General features: G+C 54.1%; 1 protein-coding gene across 1 annotated transcript in view; it reads left to right on the top strand.

Moving 5' to 3' along the window:
* PLXNA2 (plexin A2) overlaps positions 1 to 16,502 on the top strand; it is a 210,089-nt gene extending 193,587 nt beyond the window's left edge. Inside the window, exons 21-32 of the mRNA XM_058275132.2 lie at positions 506 to 648; positions 1,261 to 1,529; positions 3,435 to 3,501; positions 3,785 to 3,931; positions 4,562 to 4,721; positions 5,017 to 5,120; positions 8,957 to 9,056; positions 10,058 to 10,248; positions 11,597 to 11,766; positions 14,234 to 14,446; positions 15,117 to 15,267; positions 16,004 to 16,502. Of these exons, the coding sequence (XP_058131115.1) occupies positions 506 to 648; positions 1,261 to 1,529; positions 3,435 to 3,501; positions 3,785 to 3,931; positions 4,562 to 4,721; positions 5,017 to 5,120; positions 8,957 to 9,056; positions 10,058 to 10,248; positions 11,597 to 11,766; positions 14,234 to 14,446; positions 15,117 to 15,267; positions 16,004 to 16,099 (1,811 nt within the window). The 3' untranslated portion in view covers positions 16,100 to 16,502. The remainder of the gene's footprint in view (positions 1 to 505; positions 649 to 1,260; positions 1,530 to 3,434; positions 3,502 to 3,784; positions 3,932 to 4,561; positions 4,722 to 5,016; positions 5,121 to 8,956; positions 9,057 to 10,057; positions 10,249 to 11,596; positions 11,767 to 14,233; positions 14,447 to 15,116; positions 15,268 to 16,003) is intronic.
* The last annotated feature ends 1,927 nt before the right edge of the window (positions 16,503 to 18,429 follow it).

Raw genomic sequence — 18,429 nt, 5'->3', positions numbered from 1 at the left:
CCTCTGCTGCCCTAAGTGCAGACTCCCCTGGAGGCCAAGGCTCTGATGGCCAGGATCCCCCCAAGGCTTTTGCATCTTGGGTTATTCTCTTGCTTGAAAATGGGGAGCAAAGCTGCATGTTCTGGTCTTTGCTTTATCCCCTTAGCCTCTGTGGCTCGCCTGTTCCAGTACCCGCAGGATTTTTATGGAATGATCCAGTCATGGTGTTTTTCGTTTTTCTTTGTTTTAACTACACTTCTAATATATAGAAAAGAATGCAAAATTATGGATAAGTAAAAAGAAGAAAATAATATAAAAATCATCCCTATTCCCGTCTCCTGAAAAAGGCAGCCTGGAGATACCTAGAGAGACGCCCTCTCACCCCAAGGCCCTTTCACCCTAACACCCTCTCCATCCCAGGGCCCTCCCTCCCGCCTCCATCACCCTTTTCCACCACCTTTCGCCTTCTCGGCTTGGGGTTCCCCACCTGAGCCCCCCCCCCCCCCGTCTCCTCTGCACTCCCCAGCTTTTGCCGAGCTCCAGACAGACATCAATGAGCTGACCAGCGACCTGGACCGCTCCGGAATCCCCTACCTGGACTACCGGACCTACGCCATGCGAGTCCTGTTCCCGGGCATCGAGGACCACCCCGTGCTGCGGGAGCTGGAGGTGACGCCCGAGCGCCGAGCAGGGGTGCAGGGCCCGGGGCCCGAGGGAGAGCCACAGGGTGCGCAGCGGCCCCGCCTTAGTGCAGGAGCGAGGAGGGCAGAGACAGTTCTCTCCTTGCGGCAGCAGAAGTCGTTCTGATGGGGGAGGACCCGGACAAGAGGGGCACCCAGGCTCTGCGTGCTGATTCCGGTGCAAGGCTCACTGTGTGGTTTTCTGATTAACAACTGCACTAATTAACCAAGAACCTGCCTCAATCCACAACGGATTTGAGGTGGCTCAGAGAAAGGCATAGGGTTGCGTGAGGCTTGATTATTCATTTGTGCATTTGTTTTACTACAGATAATAAATCGGGGCGGAGGAGAATAAGGGTAGACTAGTGAGCTGAGCAAGTCTGATGAGGTGAACATCAGACCGCGTCCTCTCCCAGCCCACGGGAGTTGGGGCAGACGGGAACCCCCTGGGCGCCTGGCCATCCCTACGGCACCTCGGGTGGGGCGGTCGGGGTGGGGTGGTCTTAGGTATCCTGCAGCGGGTCTGAGCTCCGGAGAGAGCCCGGGGCGGGAGGTCAGCAGCCTGTCCTCTGAGGGCTTGGGTCCCCTCCCGCCCCATCAGGTGCAGGGCAACGGGCAGCAGCACGTGGAGAAGGCCCTGAAGCTCTTCGCGCAGCTCCTCAACAACAAGGTGTTCCTGCTCACCTTCATCCGCACGCTGGAGCTGCAGCGGAGCTTCTCCATGCGCGACCGCGGCAACGTGGCCTCGCTCATCATGACCGGCCTGCAGGGCCGCCTGGAGTACGCCACCGACGTCCTCAAGCAGCTGCTCTCCGACCTCATCGAGAAGAACCTGGAGAACAAGAACCACCCCAAGCTGCTCCTCCGCAGGTCTGGCCTGCGGCGAGGGGGACGGTCTCCAGACGGGGCAACCAGGAGCAGGGAAGGAAGCTAGCACCATGGGCCTCAGTTAGGCTCCCCTTGCCCAGAAATGACATCCTTGCAAAACAGCCTGGGTCGGGGGGTCTCCCCCAGAGGGGAATCTGATCTTCCCTTGGCCCAGGGAGACGGCGCAGTGCCTGAAGCCCCATGAGTGAGGTAGAGAAGCCCAGGTCCCTGTTCAGATCTCAGCTTGGACCCCAGCTCTGCCCCCTGCTGTTTTTGTGATCTTGGGCCAGTCACTTGACTTCCCTGATATTTAGTTTCCTTATCCACAAAATGCAAATAATAACAGCCACCTGGCAGTCACCCTACTTCTAGAGCTATACTGTCCAATGTGGTAGCCACTGGCCACGTATGGCTAGTCATCAAAAGGAAACCCAATTAAAAGTTCAGTTTCTTCATCGCACTAGCCTGGCGTGGCTAGTGGCCGCTGTACTGGACAGCACAGATGAAGAATACGCCCATATCATTGCAGAAAGTTCTGTTGCCCAGCACTGGGTAGAGACGTGGTGCTACCTGCCCCTTCCGTGCCCAGCTTCCTGGATCTGAGTCATCAGCACCCACCACGTGCGCACGCGCACACACACGCACACACTGCCACGGAAGGGGAGAGCTGGCAACCCCAGCATCCCCTGGGCCCACCCTCTCTGGAGGCTTTGGAGCACCTCGAGGCCGCAGGGATTGGAAAGCCCCACCTCAACCTCATGCCCCTCCCCTTGAGGCTTCTAGGAAGGGCCCCACGTGGGGCGAAGAGGCAGGAAGGATGGCTTTGCGCTGAGCCCCCATCCTGCCAATCTGAGCACTAGAAACTCTCATTAAGAACTGTTGTATTTAAATTAGAGCTAATCTCGGGCACAATGCAGGGAGAGGGAGCTGGGAGGGGCCAGGGGAGAAAGCTACAATTTCTTCTGCCTTTGTCATTCTCTCCCAGGCCAGACTGTTGAGCAGCCCTGGCAAATGCCTGGGATGTACTGCATCCAGAGGGTATAATTTGCACCACGTGCAGAAGTTAAAATACCCCTCCGGCATCCCCCTCACTAAGGGTCTGTCATCGCTGCTTTGTTCCTTCCCAAGCCCCCAGCTCTGCAGCCCCACAATGGGATGGGGAAAGAGAGGGAGGGGCAGCGCTGGCAGAAGCAGATCCCTTGTCAGCTCAACAATTGCAAGCTGCTCATACTTACCTGGCGCTGCGGGGTACCAGGTGCTATTCTTAGCACTTTACATAACTCATTCAATCCTTACAACCCCGTGGGGTCAATATTATTACTATTGCCCCTGTTTAAAGATGCGGAAACAGAATCCAGAGAGATTAAATGATTCACCCAGCATCACACAGCCAGTAAGTGACAGAGGCAGGGTCTAAACCCCCATTGTCTGCTTCTGAGCAGCTGCAGGGGTGGGAGGGTGGGGGACAGAAGCCCCCACCCCATCTCTGACTGGGGCGCTTTCAGCAATGGAAAGCCAAGAGTCAGGCATGCAAGGAGCCCCAGGGAGCACCCCAACCCTCTTCTCATTGCCAGAAGGGAGTAAGGCGAAGTAGTATGTGAGACGGGACACTCAGTGCCTCTGTCTCCAGATCTCCAGAAGGAGCCAAAGCAGTTCATGGCACCACAGACCGTCAGGCATGCAAGGTCCTGCCCCTCATTCTACCCAGGCAACCGGGGCCCAGAAAGAAGGTGGCGCCGGCCCCAGGCCACACCTCCCCTCACCGGCAGCGCTGGGTTAGGGTCCAGCTGTCCCGCCTGCAGCCCTGTGCTCTCTCATGCCCTGTCCTCCTGGGCCGAGGCTCCCACGACAAGCCAGGCCCTGCCGCCGAGACCCCTCCATACAGAACCGCCCTCCTCCCTTCCCCAGGACGGAGTCCGTGGCTGAGAAGATGCTGACCAATTGGTTTGCCTTCCTCCTGCACAAGTTCCTGAAGGTGAGGACGGGAGCGAGATGGGGCCTGGAGTGGAAAGGAAGATGCGGGGGGCGGGTTGCTCCCCTGAGCCTGGCCATCAGGTCTGCCTGGGGACCCCAAACCTCAGAAACAGGATCCTACCTTGCCTCCCAGCCAAGCGAGCCTTGCTAAGGCTCAGTCCCCTCGGCCCTGGGCTCCACGAAGCGTCTCAGGCTAGGAGGGGGAGGGCGGGCGAGCCTGGCAGCCAGGCGCCCGCGCCCACCCCACGCCGCCCACACCCACCCCACGCCGCCCGCGCCCGCAGGAGTGTGCCGGGGAGCCGCTCTTCATGCTGTACTGCGCCATCAAGCAGCAGATGGAGAAGGGCCCCATCGACGCCATCACGGGCGAGGCCCGCTACTCCCTCAGCGAGGACAAGCTCATCCGGCAGCAGATTGAGTACAAGACCCTGGTGAGTCGCCCGGAAGCTCGGGGGTTGGCGCATGTGCTTCCTGCCCGGGAGCTGCGCTCTGCCACCTGACCACGGGGGCGGGCTGAGGGGACTGAGAAAGAGGCTGGGACACCAGTCGGGGCAAGTCCAAGGGCACAGCTGATTTGGGTGTCCCAGCAGGGGATTCCTCACCCCATCTCGTTTGGTGAACCCAAAGAGCTCTCTGTACTTCAGTTCACCTGAGATAATATTAAGGGACAATTCTATCACCCGCCATTAGGTATGGGGTAATTAGTATTGCGGGAAAGACTGGGAATGTGCTGACTCCTAAAGCAGAGGCGAGGAGGATATGTGAAGGCAGCCTGTAATTCCCAAGGGTACCTCATTGCAGGATTATTCATGTCCCTTGAGCCTGAGGGAGCTAGGAATGATGGTCCTGCTTCCCTGGAAAGGGGTGGAAATGGCAACTCAGTTCTCACTTAGCAGGTGGCAGGATGACGAGAGAAACGGAGGCACAGACCACAGAGGCACCCTCATTTCTCGGGCAAGGAGGGTGAACCTTGGCAAGAGATGATTCTGAGACCTTGATCCCTCCCCCTCACACTGCTCCTTCCACTGCCATCCCACTTACCCGCTATCACGCACTTTTAGATCCTGAACTGTGTCAACCCTGACAACGAGAACAGTCCGGAGATCCCCGTGAAGGTGTTAAACTGTGACACCATCACCCAGGTCAAGGAGAAGATCCTGGATGCCGTGTATAAGAACGTGCCCTACTCTCAGCGGCCGAGGGCTGTTGACATGGACCTGGGTAGGAGGCCTGGCCTTGGAGAGCGGGGGTCCCGGCGTGGAAAAGCAGGAGGGCGCTCGCCGTGGGATGGGATGGGCAGGCGGGAAGCCCTGCCCTGCATAGGCCCTTCCTGGCGGTAGGGCTGGGGGCAGGGGGCGCTGGATGCCTCTTCCCGAGCACTGCCTCTAAACTCCATCGTGGCCATCAGCGTGGGGGAGCCAGGTGTCCCAGGTCTCTAGAGGAGGCACAGCCAGGGGGTCTTGGCTACTAGCCCCCACCCTCTCACGCTGCTGCCTGCACCCCACCCCCACCCCAGAGTGGCGCCAAGGCCGGATCGCCAGGGTCGTGCTGCAAGACGAGGACATCACCACCAAGATTGAGGGCGACTGGAAGAGGCTCAACACACTGATGCATTACCAGGTGAGGTCCTCGACTTCTTAACCTTTTCTGTTCCACGGACCCCTTTGCCAGGCAGGTGAAAACCATGGACCCCTCTGTTAAGTCCACACTCTACTGTGTACTATTTAATAAGCATATCCCACCCTCACCAACCGGTCCCCACAAGAATCATGTTTTTTTTTTATTTCAATTCAAGCTCACAGACCCCTTGTTACGAACCCCTGCTCCAGGCAGACCTCAAAAGTCAAAAGGGTGTTTTCTTAGCGCACCTGTTCCTCCTCTTCCCTGAGCCTTGAGCCAGATTTCAGCCATCGCCTTGGGGAACTTACAAAAACGTTAGTGCCCAGGCCCCAGCCCCAGAGGTTCTGATTTAACCACACTGGGGTAAGGCCTAGGCATTTCTAGTCTGCGTATCTCTAAGTCTTCAGAAAAAAAGTGCATATTGCAAAGTTCTCCAACTGGACAACTGCTAAAAGGTGTCTGCCACTTTCTCTCCAGGGCATCTTCAAAACGCAGCTTACACCTTGAAGTTGTGGGGAGGTAGGGAATTGAACAGACTTTTCTTTGGTCTTACAGCCTGCCACTTACTAGTTGACGTCCCTAGAAAATGACCTAAGCAAGCTCCTTTTTTTTTTTTCCTAGTGACCCTTTTGGGGAATTTATTTATTTATTATTATTATTGTTATTTTAAAGATACATGAATCACACAAAATGTTACATTAAAAAATATAAGAAGTCCCCATATACCCCACTCCCCACACCCCCCACCCCTCCCACATCGGCAACTTCTTTCATTAGTGTGGCACATTCATTGCATTTGGTGAATACATTTTGGAGCACTGCTACACAGCATGGATTATAGTTTACCTTGTAGTTTATACTCCCAGTCCATGCAGTGGGTTATGGCAGGATATATAATGTCCTGCATCTGTCCTAAGCTCTCTTTCTCCTCATCTGCACAATGGGGTTAAAAATGATCCCTGCCCCGTAAAGTCGTGTGTGGATGTAAAGTGCGCGGCCCTCAGGCAGACACATTGAATGAACAGTCAAACACCTGGGCAGAAAGGAAAAGAAGACCCAGGAGGCCTCCAGCCCCGCAACCCCGCCCTCCCGTGGTAGCCAGCCACTGCCGGGGGTTTCCTAAGATTAAGAAGACGTAGGCAGGCTGGGATTCAGGAAAATTACTAAAATAGGAACTGGAAATTAGAGACACTAAGGGAAATCAAACCAAGCAGAGGAAGTGCCTCAGGCTGCCAGGCCCTACCGGGCTGCCCAGTGAATGCTATCCTCCTGTGTCTGCACCTCACAAAGGCGGGTAAGCAGAGGGGCTGGTGGGCTGGCTCTCGCCCACCAAGCTGCCAACAACCAGGCCCCCAAGAGCCTCCCGGGCACAGAGGGATACCTGAAACACCCCTCCCCCTCTGGCCACCTTCCCCAGGTGCCCTGCTGCCTGGACCTCTACCCCAGGGGGAGTGAGAGTGGTGTAGCAGGAAGAGAGAAAGATTTGGGAGCAGTAGCTAAACTCCTGCCTCAAAGGGTTAACAGCCCTGATATGTCAAGGTGGTTGGAAGGATGAGAAACAACAGGTGAGGTACCTGAGACGCCTCCAGATGAGGCAACTCTCAGTTTCCATTAATTCCCTGCTCCCTCCCATGCACATCTCACCTGCTTAATGTGGTGGATCCTTTGTAATGAACCAGTTAGAGCTGAGCATGGAAATGCAAAGGAGAATAGCCCTGATGCTCTAAATGGCAAGTTTCTGAAGGGCAGGATCTGGGCCTTTCTTCTTCTCTGTCTCTGAAGCCCCTAACGCTTGTTACTGGGCTGTCTGTCCTCTGGCCAAAAGAATGGAATATTCTGTTCTTCGGGTGCTCATCATACAAAGCACATGCAATTCCCTCATGTCATTTATCATTCATGTATTCATTCATTCCTCAAATATTTACTGAGCTTTACTGAGTGCAAGGCACTTTCCCCACACGAGCCCTGAGTGACAGGGGACAACAGGAATGACTCTTCCCTCTGGGAGACAGTGATGCTGATGGTAACAACACTAATGGCCAACACTTACCAAATGCCCACTGGGCAGCAGGCACCGCGCTCAGCTTTCCACGTATGGAGTCCCTCAGTCCCCACGACAACCCTAGGGAGGAGAAGGGATTTTCATGCCTATTGACAAATGAGGGAACTGAGGCACAGGGCTTTTATGTAAATTTCCTGCAGTCTCAGAGTCCAGAGGCAGAGCCAGGGTTCACACCCAACAGGGCATCTTGACCACTGGCTGCACTGCCTGTTGGTTGAGAGAAAACCAAGGACCAGAGAGGCTCAGCAGTGGAATGGAGTGGAACTATGGCCATCCAAGTCACCATAAATGAAAACGTAATCTGTTCTTCGTGGGAGTGAAAGCCTCTGCTGCTAGTAGGCTTTCAAGTTTCATTTCTGGGCTGTCAGGTGCAAGAATTCCTTGAAAGGCAGAGGTGGGAGGTTCATTTCCCCTCGGCCCCCAACCCAAAATTGCCCTCTTGTTACCCTCCCAAGAGTCAAAGGTCCTTGAGCTCCTACAGGGAAAGTCTACATAATCTTAATTAACAAAGAAATGTTAAAAAACTTCCCCAGCTCCCACAGATTTATAGGGAGGGTAAAATTAAACACCACCACTAAAACTGGCTATCAGGGAATCTCGTTAGCACTAATGTTCATTTATAGTTTGACTTCCCAACATTAAATTCTTTTTTGGTGGGAGAGAGGGCCTGACAATTTAAGACCCAGAAAGATGGTTTTATGACTGGTGCAGCTATAAATCAAACTTATAAAGTTCATAAAAATGGTTAAAATAAAAAATGGTTTAATAGGAATGTTTTATGGCCCATAACATTATTATAGCTGTTTTATTCCCTCTGCGTTAGGGGTTTAATTGGATCGCCACAATTCTGGGGATTCTCCATTTTTATTGGATGGAGGGTAATCTTAAATCAAAATGGCCCCAAATGTCTTCAATATGGCTCCTCATTTATCAGCCCTCTCCCCACCCAACGGATGTGTCCTCCTCACGGAGAACCGGCAAGACACCATCTTTCTCTCCCCGAGAGCAGCTGCCCTTTTGGTGAAACTGCTCATAGTGACCCAGGCCTTGTAGAATCCAAGCCAGAGAGAAATCAGAGTGTGACTTGAAATTAAATCCCAAATTTGGGTCTCATGAGGAGAACATGTGCTCTGGAGCCTGACAGACCTGGCTAGAGGTCCTGGCTCTGCCACACAGTCGTCGTGTCACCTTGAAGAGCTTACTTAGCCTCTCTCTATTTGGTGTCTTCATCTGCAAAATGGGAACAATTGTATGTAACTCACAAGGTTGATGTAATCTTAACTCACACGTGTAATTTACAAGAAAGAAGGGACCCTTTAAACTCCCAAGAGGGAGCTAGTAATTTAAAAACTACTAGCCAGGTTTTTAAAAGTAGAAATAAACGGATGAAATTCACCTTAATCATGTATTTTTAACAAAACATATCTAAGATAATTATCATTTTAACATGTAACTAATTACAAAAATTATTGAGATCGTTTATATTCTTTTATCTATTCTAAATCATTAAAATCTGCTGTGAGGGTGAGCACATCTCAATTCAGACGCAGTGCCTCTCAGTTTGTACTAACCACATTTCAAGGGCCTGATCCCCACACGTGACAATTAGCTACCATATTGGACAGTACAGGTCTAATCCAGAAAAAGGTAAAAAATAGCAGTAACACCTCACTCTCTACCCACCTCCTGATCCATAACCTTCCAGAGGTACTAGACTATTCAAATTCCCAAGACCCCTACCCTCACCTGCTCTGTATTTTTGTACCTTTCTCAGGTGTCAGACAGGTCGGTGGTGGCTCTGGTCCCCAAACAGACTTCCTCCTACAACATCCCTGCCTCTGCCAGCATCTCGCGGACGTCCATCAGCAGATATGGTGAGCAGGGCCGCCTGGGCAGCCTGGAGTGGAATCCTCTGTGGCCTGTCAGGGACCACTCACTGTCCCTTCTAAGAGCAGGAAGCCCTTGCCGCTACCTGGCCTCAAGTCAAAGGAGTTTGCTCATTTGTGTCTCTTCCTCCCGAGTCCAGGCATTTCCAGGGCACCCCGTGCTCTCAGAGCTGTGGACCACAGGTGGTACCATGTGTCCTTCCTCTGCTGTCCCAGGGCAGGTGAAGGGCTTTGAGTGGCCCAGAACCAGGGAGGCACCTGGATAGAGGGGTCCTACGTCCCACTTTGCTGGGCCAGTCCTAGTTTACATCTATTGGCTTGGCTTAATTAATAGCGCTGCCCCCCCCCCTTTTACTATCAAAAGTGTTCCAGTCTGTCTGATAAGCTGTCTGGTCCCCCTAACCTTCCATCACTGAGGCATGCTCGGGCCCCTGGGCGCTCTTATGGTGCTTCACTCCCTCTTGTTTTTCTTTCTCTGGCTTCCCGGCTGCACTAAGGTCTGGGCTGCCAAAGTAAAGGACACGTACAGGACTGAGCCCCGCAGTTCCAAAAAGGACTTTGAAATTCCATACCCTCAGCCCCAAGAAAAAAGAAGGGACCCTTTAAACTCCCAAGAGGGAGCATTACAACTTACAGCTCCTTAGTATCCAGATTTGTATTAAAACCCCTATGAAAATATCCAGTTGACATTTTACCGATTGAGTATTCATTGCTAGGAGCATGGTGGTGGAGGAGGGCTCCTAAATTCCCTAGAGGGTTCCAACGCACAGATTTTCTAAATCCTCTTTTATGAGAGGCTTCCGGCTCCTTTGTCTTCCCGCCAACCAAGGATCCCTAAAAGAATCCACCCAAGAGGAGGTCCCAAGGGTCCCCTTCCAAGTGAAAGGAGTTTATTCTGGGTGTGCACAGCAGGCAGGCAAGGATCCTGAAAGGCTTCTCGGAGCAAGGGCGGCGAATCCAGTTCTCAGGGCCGGCGGCCTCTCTCCCAGACTCCTCCTTCAGGTACACAGGCAGCCCCGACAGCCTGCGGTCCCGGGCCCCCATGATCACCCCCGACCTGGAGAGCGGGGTCAAGGTGTGGCATCTGGTGAAGAACCACGACCACGGGGACCAGAAGGAGGGCGACCGGGGCAGCAAGATGGTGTCCGAGATCTACCTGACACGGCTCCTGGCCACCAAGGTAACGCCTGCTCTGCCCGGGCCAGGGAGGGCGCCTCCGGGGGCTGCTCCACAGCATGGGACGCCCATCCTGGGGTCAGCCCTTCAGGGGATCCACCGGGTGAGCTGTAATCCAGGTCCCTGGACTACAAATCCGCCCGCTGTTGCTCTCTGCTCCTTCCACAAGACTGCCTTTGCTCTTTGGAGCTGCCGCTCTCTTACCTCTGAGCCCCCTTTCCCCCTAGGGAGATATTGGGGGTTCCTGCTAAGGTGAGCTGGACGGATATCCAGCCCCCACCAACACTGTCTCTTTTTACCACGTTTCTGGCCACAGTCAGAGGGAAAGCCCAAAGGCTGGGTCCTGCCAGTAATCCGAGGGGAGGCTCTGAACTTCCCCTTCCCCATCCCATCTCACCATCTTCCCAAATGTCGATGGAAGAGACAGTGGCGGTGGTGGAAGCTGTAATCTAGCACTGTCTTCCAGCTTCTCTAGCAGAAAACAAAATGTGCCTGTAAGTACAGCAATCATGTGACCCATGTTTTCCAGGCCAGTCTAGACTTCAAATACTCTCCCTCCACCGACCACCAACCACACTGAAATCCTAATATAGTAGCCTCCAAATTCCAGCTCTCAGACTTGCTCCCCAAAGTGCCACAGAAACACTATCAACCCAAGTGTTGGCTTTGCCTTACATCGGTATAGTAGGCTCAGTGTACCAATGAGGGACCACAAAAGACCAGAGAAGGGTCAACATTTTACCAACATTTGTACGCCTGGAACCTGTACACTGTGGGACTCTGGGTGGAGGGAAGCTCCAAGCCCTGCCGTTGAGGGCTGTGCCCAGTTGTACTAGAATCTAGACTCTTCCCTGCATCCCATACTCCAGACTCCACTTGCCATAATGCTGCTAAGATGTTACGGCGCTTCACACCTTCCTGTCAGACCCTCCCCGGCCCTACCATACTCCAGCCAGGAGGCCCAGTGCTCCAGCTGGTCCTCTGACACCCTCTCCAGACTGCGCCTCTCCATTCACCGCTCACCAGGAGCTGGGCCGGCAGCGCTCACCATCTTCCTGGCAGCCGTCCTGAGCCCACACCTGCTTGGCCTGGACATAAGCATTAGTGTGGCCCACGGCTGCAGGTTGAAGGAGAGGTTCTACCCAGGAATCCGCAGCCCTTTCAGTCCCCCCAACTCCCCAGCACCCCCCTGGCGCCCTTCTCCATCCCACCTCTCGGTCTGCGCAGCCTCACATCTAGCAGACAGATTTCCCAGGCGGTCTGGGTCCAAGGCACCATCTGGGGTGCCGCCCGCTCCCCGCCACCCCGCCCGCCGCCGCCCTCTGACTCAGGCTCCCCCCGCCCTCTCCCAGGGCACCCTGCAGAAGTTCGTGGACGACCTGTTTGAGACCCTGTTCAGCACTGTGCACCGAGGCAGCGCCCTGCCCCTGGCCATCAAGTACATGTTCGACTTCCTGGACGAGCAGGCAGACAGGCACAGCATCCACGACACAGATGTGCGGCACACCTGGAAGAGCAACTGGTAACCGGGGCAGGTGCCTCCTGGAGAGGCCACCAGCTGCGAGGGTGGGGCCGGGCAGGAAGGGAGATGGGAGGGAGGGCGGTGGCTCTACCGAGGCGGGTAATCCGAGGTTCCTAGAGCAGCAGCGCAGGCGCCCTGCAGAGCCACCTGGCCCCCAGGCTCCCTCCGCCACGCGGGCCCTGCCTCGCTCCACGCCCAGCAGCCGGAGCCCTGCTGGCGCTCTGCCACTTCAGGTGTGACCCTTCGCCAGGAAGCGCCGCCTCCCCTGACTCCGGGACCGTTAATTCTCAGGGAAAGGGAGCAGGGGGGAGCTTGCACAAAGCAATCACAGCAGAGCTTCAAAGGCAGGCATTCCGAGAGGCACGGGAGAGGCACAGAATCGAAGGCACTTCCTGAGATAAGCCCTGGTGAAGTCGGCCCACTCTGGGGAAATGCCGGCCGCCGAGCTTGCACCTGCCGCAGACTTGAGCCCACCGTCTACAAGTATTTTGTTGCGAACTTGATCCCTTAAGGCCACCTTATTAGCCCAGGCCATAGCATTCTGAAAGCAGCAGGCAGGATGTGCGACAGGCACAGCTCTCTTTCCTAAAGAGGAGGCTCCCTCGAGCCCCTGGCATGAGACTTTCCTGCTTGGGCCCTGAAACTGAACCACAGACCAATTCGAGACTGGCCTTAGGTCAGATGGGGCCCAAGCAAAGCCGGAGCCACACTCTTCCTTTGGGGAAGAGCACAGCCTGGGGAGAGGCTAGGTCCAGGCTTGGGGCTGGGCAGGCAGCCACACAGCTAGCAGTCTCAGAAAGCAGAGCCCCCACAGATGAGCCCAGGCTGTTGTCTGAGAATCAAAAGTCCTAGCAACCAGCAAAACACTCTGGAAAAACCAAACTCCAACCCCACCGAGCCCTTCCTTCCCCGGGTGCTGTGGCCGCTGGGCCCTCCAGATGCTGCAGCTTTGATCAGAGCAGCCTGGAATGCAGGACAGACCTTTCATCTGCATTCCAGAAGCTGGGCCACCGCTGTTTGTCTTAGCCTTGGAGGATCCCCAGCCCACACTGGGGGTGGGTTGATTTCAGGGAACTAGAGAGAAAGTTCTGGGCTGTCCCCGCCTCTGTGACTTCTGTGCACTGGCCAGCCCCAAGCAATAGAAAAACACTCTCCTGGAGTTGTGGTGGGGAAGAGTTCCCTCATCCAGACCTCAAATAGCAAACATCCAAGGAAAGAGTATAAGAAGCTCCCCCACAGCTGCCAGAGGAAGGGCTGGGCTGAGGTTTGAGATGAGCTGATGAGCTGGGTCAGCCCTTGGCAGAGGCTGCTCCCCCAGGTCACGGGAAGGTGAGCAAGTCCCTTGCAGCTGATGGCAGAGCGTACGCAGAATGTATCGTGGAAGGGCTCGGCGTGGGGAGAGCTGATCTTTCCCAACACCTGGGGCTTCTGAGACATTTGGGAAAGCTGAGGGTCCATGAGAGTCAAGAGCAGATGATGAAGGGATGGGGGAAGGGAGGCTGGGGAGCTGGAGCAGCAGCTGAAGCTGGACTTTGGGCTGTCCCTAAAGAGGAAGGACAAGCTGGGGTGACACATCTCAGTCCACCAAGAAGCCAAAAGAGTAAAGCCCATGAAGACAGCTGGAAGAGAAGGCAAAGCTGGAAAAGGAAGCAAAAACAGCAGGTGTTCTAGTTTTGAAGAAGAAGAATAAATAGGCTTATTCTCCTTATGGCCCAAGGAGCAGCAAAAACTCCCTCTGCTCTCACTACAAACTTCGAATGGCAGAGGGAGGTCTCCTAACTACAGATCAGTTTCTCTTGGGGTGGGAAAACTCTGAGCTCCAGTGAGTCTTTCCCAGATGCCCACAATGGCCTCCCTCCTCTCTCTCCCTCTGCCCCTGCCCTCCCCACTCCTGCCCCTGCCCAGACACAAGAACGCCCTGGGGAGAGCCCTGAAAGGCCTTCCCCCAGGGGAGCCGGTTCCTCGGGCGGCCAGGCCAGGCCAGCCCTGGGAAGCGGCTCAGGCATCCCGGCTGGGCGGGGAGCACAGGTGGTGCCCTTTGTGCCACTTCGAGGCAATGCCGCCTCGGGCTGCCGGCAGCGGCTGCCGGACAATGGCCACGGGCACTGGGAAGGGACTCTGGAGCCTGGGGGGCTTTGTTTGAAGCGCTGAGAAAGCTGTGGCTGTCCCTTGGGCTTGAGCTTCCCTGGGGGCATGGAGGCCTTTAGAAAAGAATGCCAGGAGGGGAGGCCCTCCCCCTCAGCTGTTAGAGGGCAGGGCCGGCGCCCCACTGGGTACGCTGGCTCCACTTCTTTCCTCCCAGGGTCAGTAACAGCTTAGGCTCAATTAGCAGCCCTGGAGCGGCCAGTTGCCTACGATTTCCTTCCCAGAGGGGACTTCCCATGTCGGGGGGAGGGAGGACTGTCACTGGGCAGCAGCGGGGGCTCGGCCGAGGGCATCCTCGAGGTCTGCTCTGCCTCTCCCACAGCCTCCCTCTGCGGTTCTGGGTGAATGTGATCAAGAACCCCCAGTTTGTCTTTGACATCCACAAGGGCAGCATCACGGACGCCTGCCTGTCGGTGGTGGCCCAGACCTTCATGGACTCTTGCTCGACGTCAGAACACCGGCTGGGCAAGGACTCGCCCTCCAACAAGCTGCTCTATGCCAAGGACATCCCCAGCTACAAGAGCTGGGTAGAGAGGTCAGTAGCACACTCAGGACAGGCCAGGGCTCCGTGCGCCTGCTCCGTTCCCCACCCTGAGCGCTTTGCTGACCGAGGACTCCAAACCATGGTGGCAGTACCTTCAGGACCTCATCCGCCTTTCCTTCTCTCTTCCCCAAACGTCCTGCTGCAGGGAGGAAGGGTAACTTTGTGCCCTTGGAAGTCAGGTAGTTATCATTGTAATTACCATTTTTTAAGCACATTCTAAGTACCTAGCACTGTGACAAGAACATTGCCTGTATCACCTCATTAAAATGCCCAACAGAGTTGCGACGCAGGTAGTTATCCTTAGCCCCATTTTACTAAGGTGGAAACTGAGGCTCGGCCACGCTAAGTCACTTGCTCAAGTTCATGCAGCCAGCGGGTGGCAAAGCAGGGATTTAAATACAAGGATTCTGGCTGGAGAGGGGTGTGCAACCGGGACTTCCCAGCTAGATGAGATCTCCAGAAGAAACTCCAGCCCTAGGGCCACCAATTCCCAGGCCTCGACTTCAGCTGATGCTGGAGGCCAGAGGAAGCCACACTGGAAAAGAAACAGGGAGGCAGGAGCAGCTGGGGACAGCCAGTGTTCTCGGGGGCCTGGGCCAGCGCAGGTGTAGGCAGAGGCTTGCCGAGTCCCCCATCAAGCGGCCTGTCCTGTCTACGGCAGATACTACGCAGACATCACCAAGCTGCCCGCCATCAGTGACCAGGACATGAACGCCTACCTCGCCGAGCAGTCCCGCCTGCACGCCGCCGAGTTCAACATGCTCAGCGCCCTCAACGAGATCTACTCCTACGTCAGCAAGTACAGCGAAGAGGTAAGCAGGGCTCTGGAAGGACAGAAACCGAAGGCAGAGAGCAAGGCGCTCCCACGGAAAGCCTGACTCAGCCCTGAAATAACAATAGAGGGCAATTTAGAAAACACATTCATGGCGTCAAAAGCCGAGTTGCTCAAAAGGCATTATCACACCTTCATAAGGCAGCCCAACCGCTCCCGATCCATTGAACGCCTCCTTGTGCAGTTCATTGTCTTTCACGCATTGTCTGTTAACGCAATGGAAAACACAGCTAATGATGTAATTGTTTTTCAGTTCAAAGTGTTGTACGATAAGTTTCATTCTTTCTTAGACAATGACACAAACTCTTCTTTACCCTCGGGCAGATGCTGTCAGTTACATTTCAGAGAGACAGGTGGACCTTACTATGGGTCCTCTTTAAATAGGATTAAATAGGACAGCTTCCAAGAATTCATAAGTCATGCATCAACACTGTATTGGAACATAACCACTGTCAACGGAGTAAAAATAATGATAGCTGCTAACACTTGCAAAGCACTTCCCATAGACAAGATATCGTTTTAGACACTTTACACACGCCTATACACACACACATTCCCCAACCTACCTATGTACGTACATATGCGTACGTATACATATATAAATTCAAATTGTTTATGTTTCCTACAGTTATATTCATTAGGGCAGAATGGAGATAGAAAGATTCCGGGAAGTGGTGGCTGAGATCTGAGGTCTATCCCACCTTTTTGTTCTCCAGCTTATCGGGGCCCTAGAGCAAGACGAGCAGGCCCGGCGACAGCGGCTGGCCTACAAGGTGGAGCAGCTCATCAGCGCCATGTCCCTGGAGAGCTGAGAGGAGGAGCGCCACGTCCTGGGAAGAGGGACCCGTCAAAGCTGTCGCACTGGGAATCTCAGAAGGAAGGACAAGTGGAGGGGATTGGGCCCCAGAGCTTGCTGTCCCCTGAGACCCCATCACGGGGAGAGGGAAGGGCCCCTCTCCCCACGCCAGCCACGTTTCAGCCCAGCCGGTGCCTGCAGGGAAAGACCGTGAGCTCCATCCGTCCACAGTGAGAACAAGAGAGAAACAAGGGCAAGCAGGTGGTTCTTCAAGCTAGAGGCACAGGCTGGGGAGAGTTCTGCCTCTGTGACTGCTGCTTTGCATGAAAACTCATTTGATGTATATTGGGGAAATAATGAAAACTTTATTTAATTTTTTTTAAGAAAAAGGGAAAAAAAATAAAACAAAACAAAAAGCCGCCCTGTTCATCCCGCCCCACTTTTGTTTAATTCTGATTTCTGTTCCCCTTCTTTCTTTTTCCCATCCTCCCTCCTGCTATAACACCTGTTTCCATATGCTAGAAAAAGCCTACAAAAGAATGCTGAGAGAAATTTGAGGGAAATTGACTGGCTTTTTTCTCCTTGAAATTAAACAAAACAAAACAGAAAAATGAGGAGGAGGAGAAGAATGAGCACAAGTTCTCACCAAACGCTTCGCAAAAATACAGGCCAGTAAAACCTGGCATTGTCCTGGCCGCCCAAAGAGTCTGGGAGCTACAAAACTTTGCACAAACTGCAAAGCCATGGAGTGGCTTGCCCTGGCTGACTGGAAACTGAGCTGTGTGACCCACACGCCTGTGTATTTTCATCTCTTGAGAGGAGCTCGGTGTCTCTGTATTTCCAATGCTTTTTGCTTCTGTTTTTGTTTGTTTTGTTTTTATTTAATCCCAAACCTCAACAAATGTGGATCTGACCTTTGGTAATTTCCTTTTGGTTTCCCTAAAACTGTGGTCAGAAGCCGAGGAGCAGTGAGCCTCTCCCAGGCGGGCCAGCGGGTCTCCCCGAGGGTGTGGACCAGCCGGCCTTCCTCAGTCCCTGCCATATCCGGGCACCGTGAGGAAGGGGCCTGGCACTGAGGGGCCCAGGCCTCCATGAGGCGCCCCTGGAGAGCTGGCCTGGGGACATGGGCATTTGGCATTGGATCCCTCTCCAACCATCCAGTGGCTTCTTGCAATTAAAAAGAAAACTAAGGTCAAGCACTGTTGAACAGCGAGCAATACTTGAAGAGAATAGGTTAAAGAAGCTGCAGTATTTATTGTGCTTTCTTTCCTTCATTCTCTCATGCCTGAAAAGGGGAAACAATTCCTTTGCACATCTGTGGGAGCTCCTGACTGCATGGGCAGACCAGCGCTTTCCTTGAGGGAGACCACTAAAATGACTGTAGCATCCTGGCGTTACCGTTTCTTTCTTTCTCTCTTTCTGCCTCTCATGGACGTGGAGGTTGGAAGGACAAGTGGGTGGCTTCTCACTGGGCTCCTTTCCTTATCTCGCTCTCCTAACCACGGATGACCAGCTCTCTTGAGTGTCGTTTCCAAACAGACCAAAGCTCCATGTCCCTCTCCAGGGGCCCCTAGTAGCCAGTGGGAGTCACGCAGATGAAACACGGCTCTTTTGGTGGCAGGTCCTTGGTAACTGGAGCAGCCATCAGTGTCCAGGCTTCCAGCACTGGCCTGGGTCCAGGCAAGTAACACGGGAGAGGAGGGGTAGAAGTATAAGAAAGCAAGGGGAGTGTGGGGGGAGCAGGGAGGAGCAACCTCCCCATCCCACCCCACCCCCTTCCCACCTTCTACTTTGCAAGGGGCCAGAAATCCCAGGCTGCAATGCTGGGAAGCCAGACCGCCGCCCCAAAAGGGACTGGACCAGGGGCATTTCCTCTGTAATTAACTCTCGCCCCCGCTTCTCAGTGCCCTGCTTTATATCCAGGCAATTCCAGTTTCCAAAGGCTCTGCTGGCCACAGTTTTTGATTCCCAGGAAAGGGCTGGGGAGGGGGAGTACCGAGGGCTGGCTTCCATCCCTGGCGTGTGGCTTTGGATTGCTGTGCTAACCATACAGCAGACGTCGCCTGGTCTCCTCAGCTCCAGTTTCTTGCCTGAATGCCGCTGACAAATGGGAAGAGAAAAGCATTCAGCAAAATACTCAGGAAACTTGCTGTTTTCATTATAATTCACAACTAGCCATGCCAAGGCCACTTTCTTCTGATAATCCACTTCTGTTAAAGTTTCTCTGGACCCTATTAATAGCCTGAAAGAAATACTAATGACTGGCCTTCCATACTAAGCCAAAGTATTTGCTCTTCATAGCATCCAAAGCTTATCAGCCCCAAGCCCATGATTTATGGAAATGAA

Source organism: Dasypus novemcinctus, chromosome 13 (genome assembly GCF_030445035.2).
Source record: "Dasypus novemcinctus isolate mDasNov1 chromosome 13, mDasNov1.1.hap2, whole genome shotgun sequence".
NCBI lineage: Eukaryota > Metazoa > Chordata > Mammalia > Cingulata > Dasypodidae > Dasypus > Dasypus novemcinctus.
Note: the sequence above shows the minus strand (reverse complement) of the source record. Positions and strands in the feature narration are given on the sequence as shown.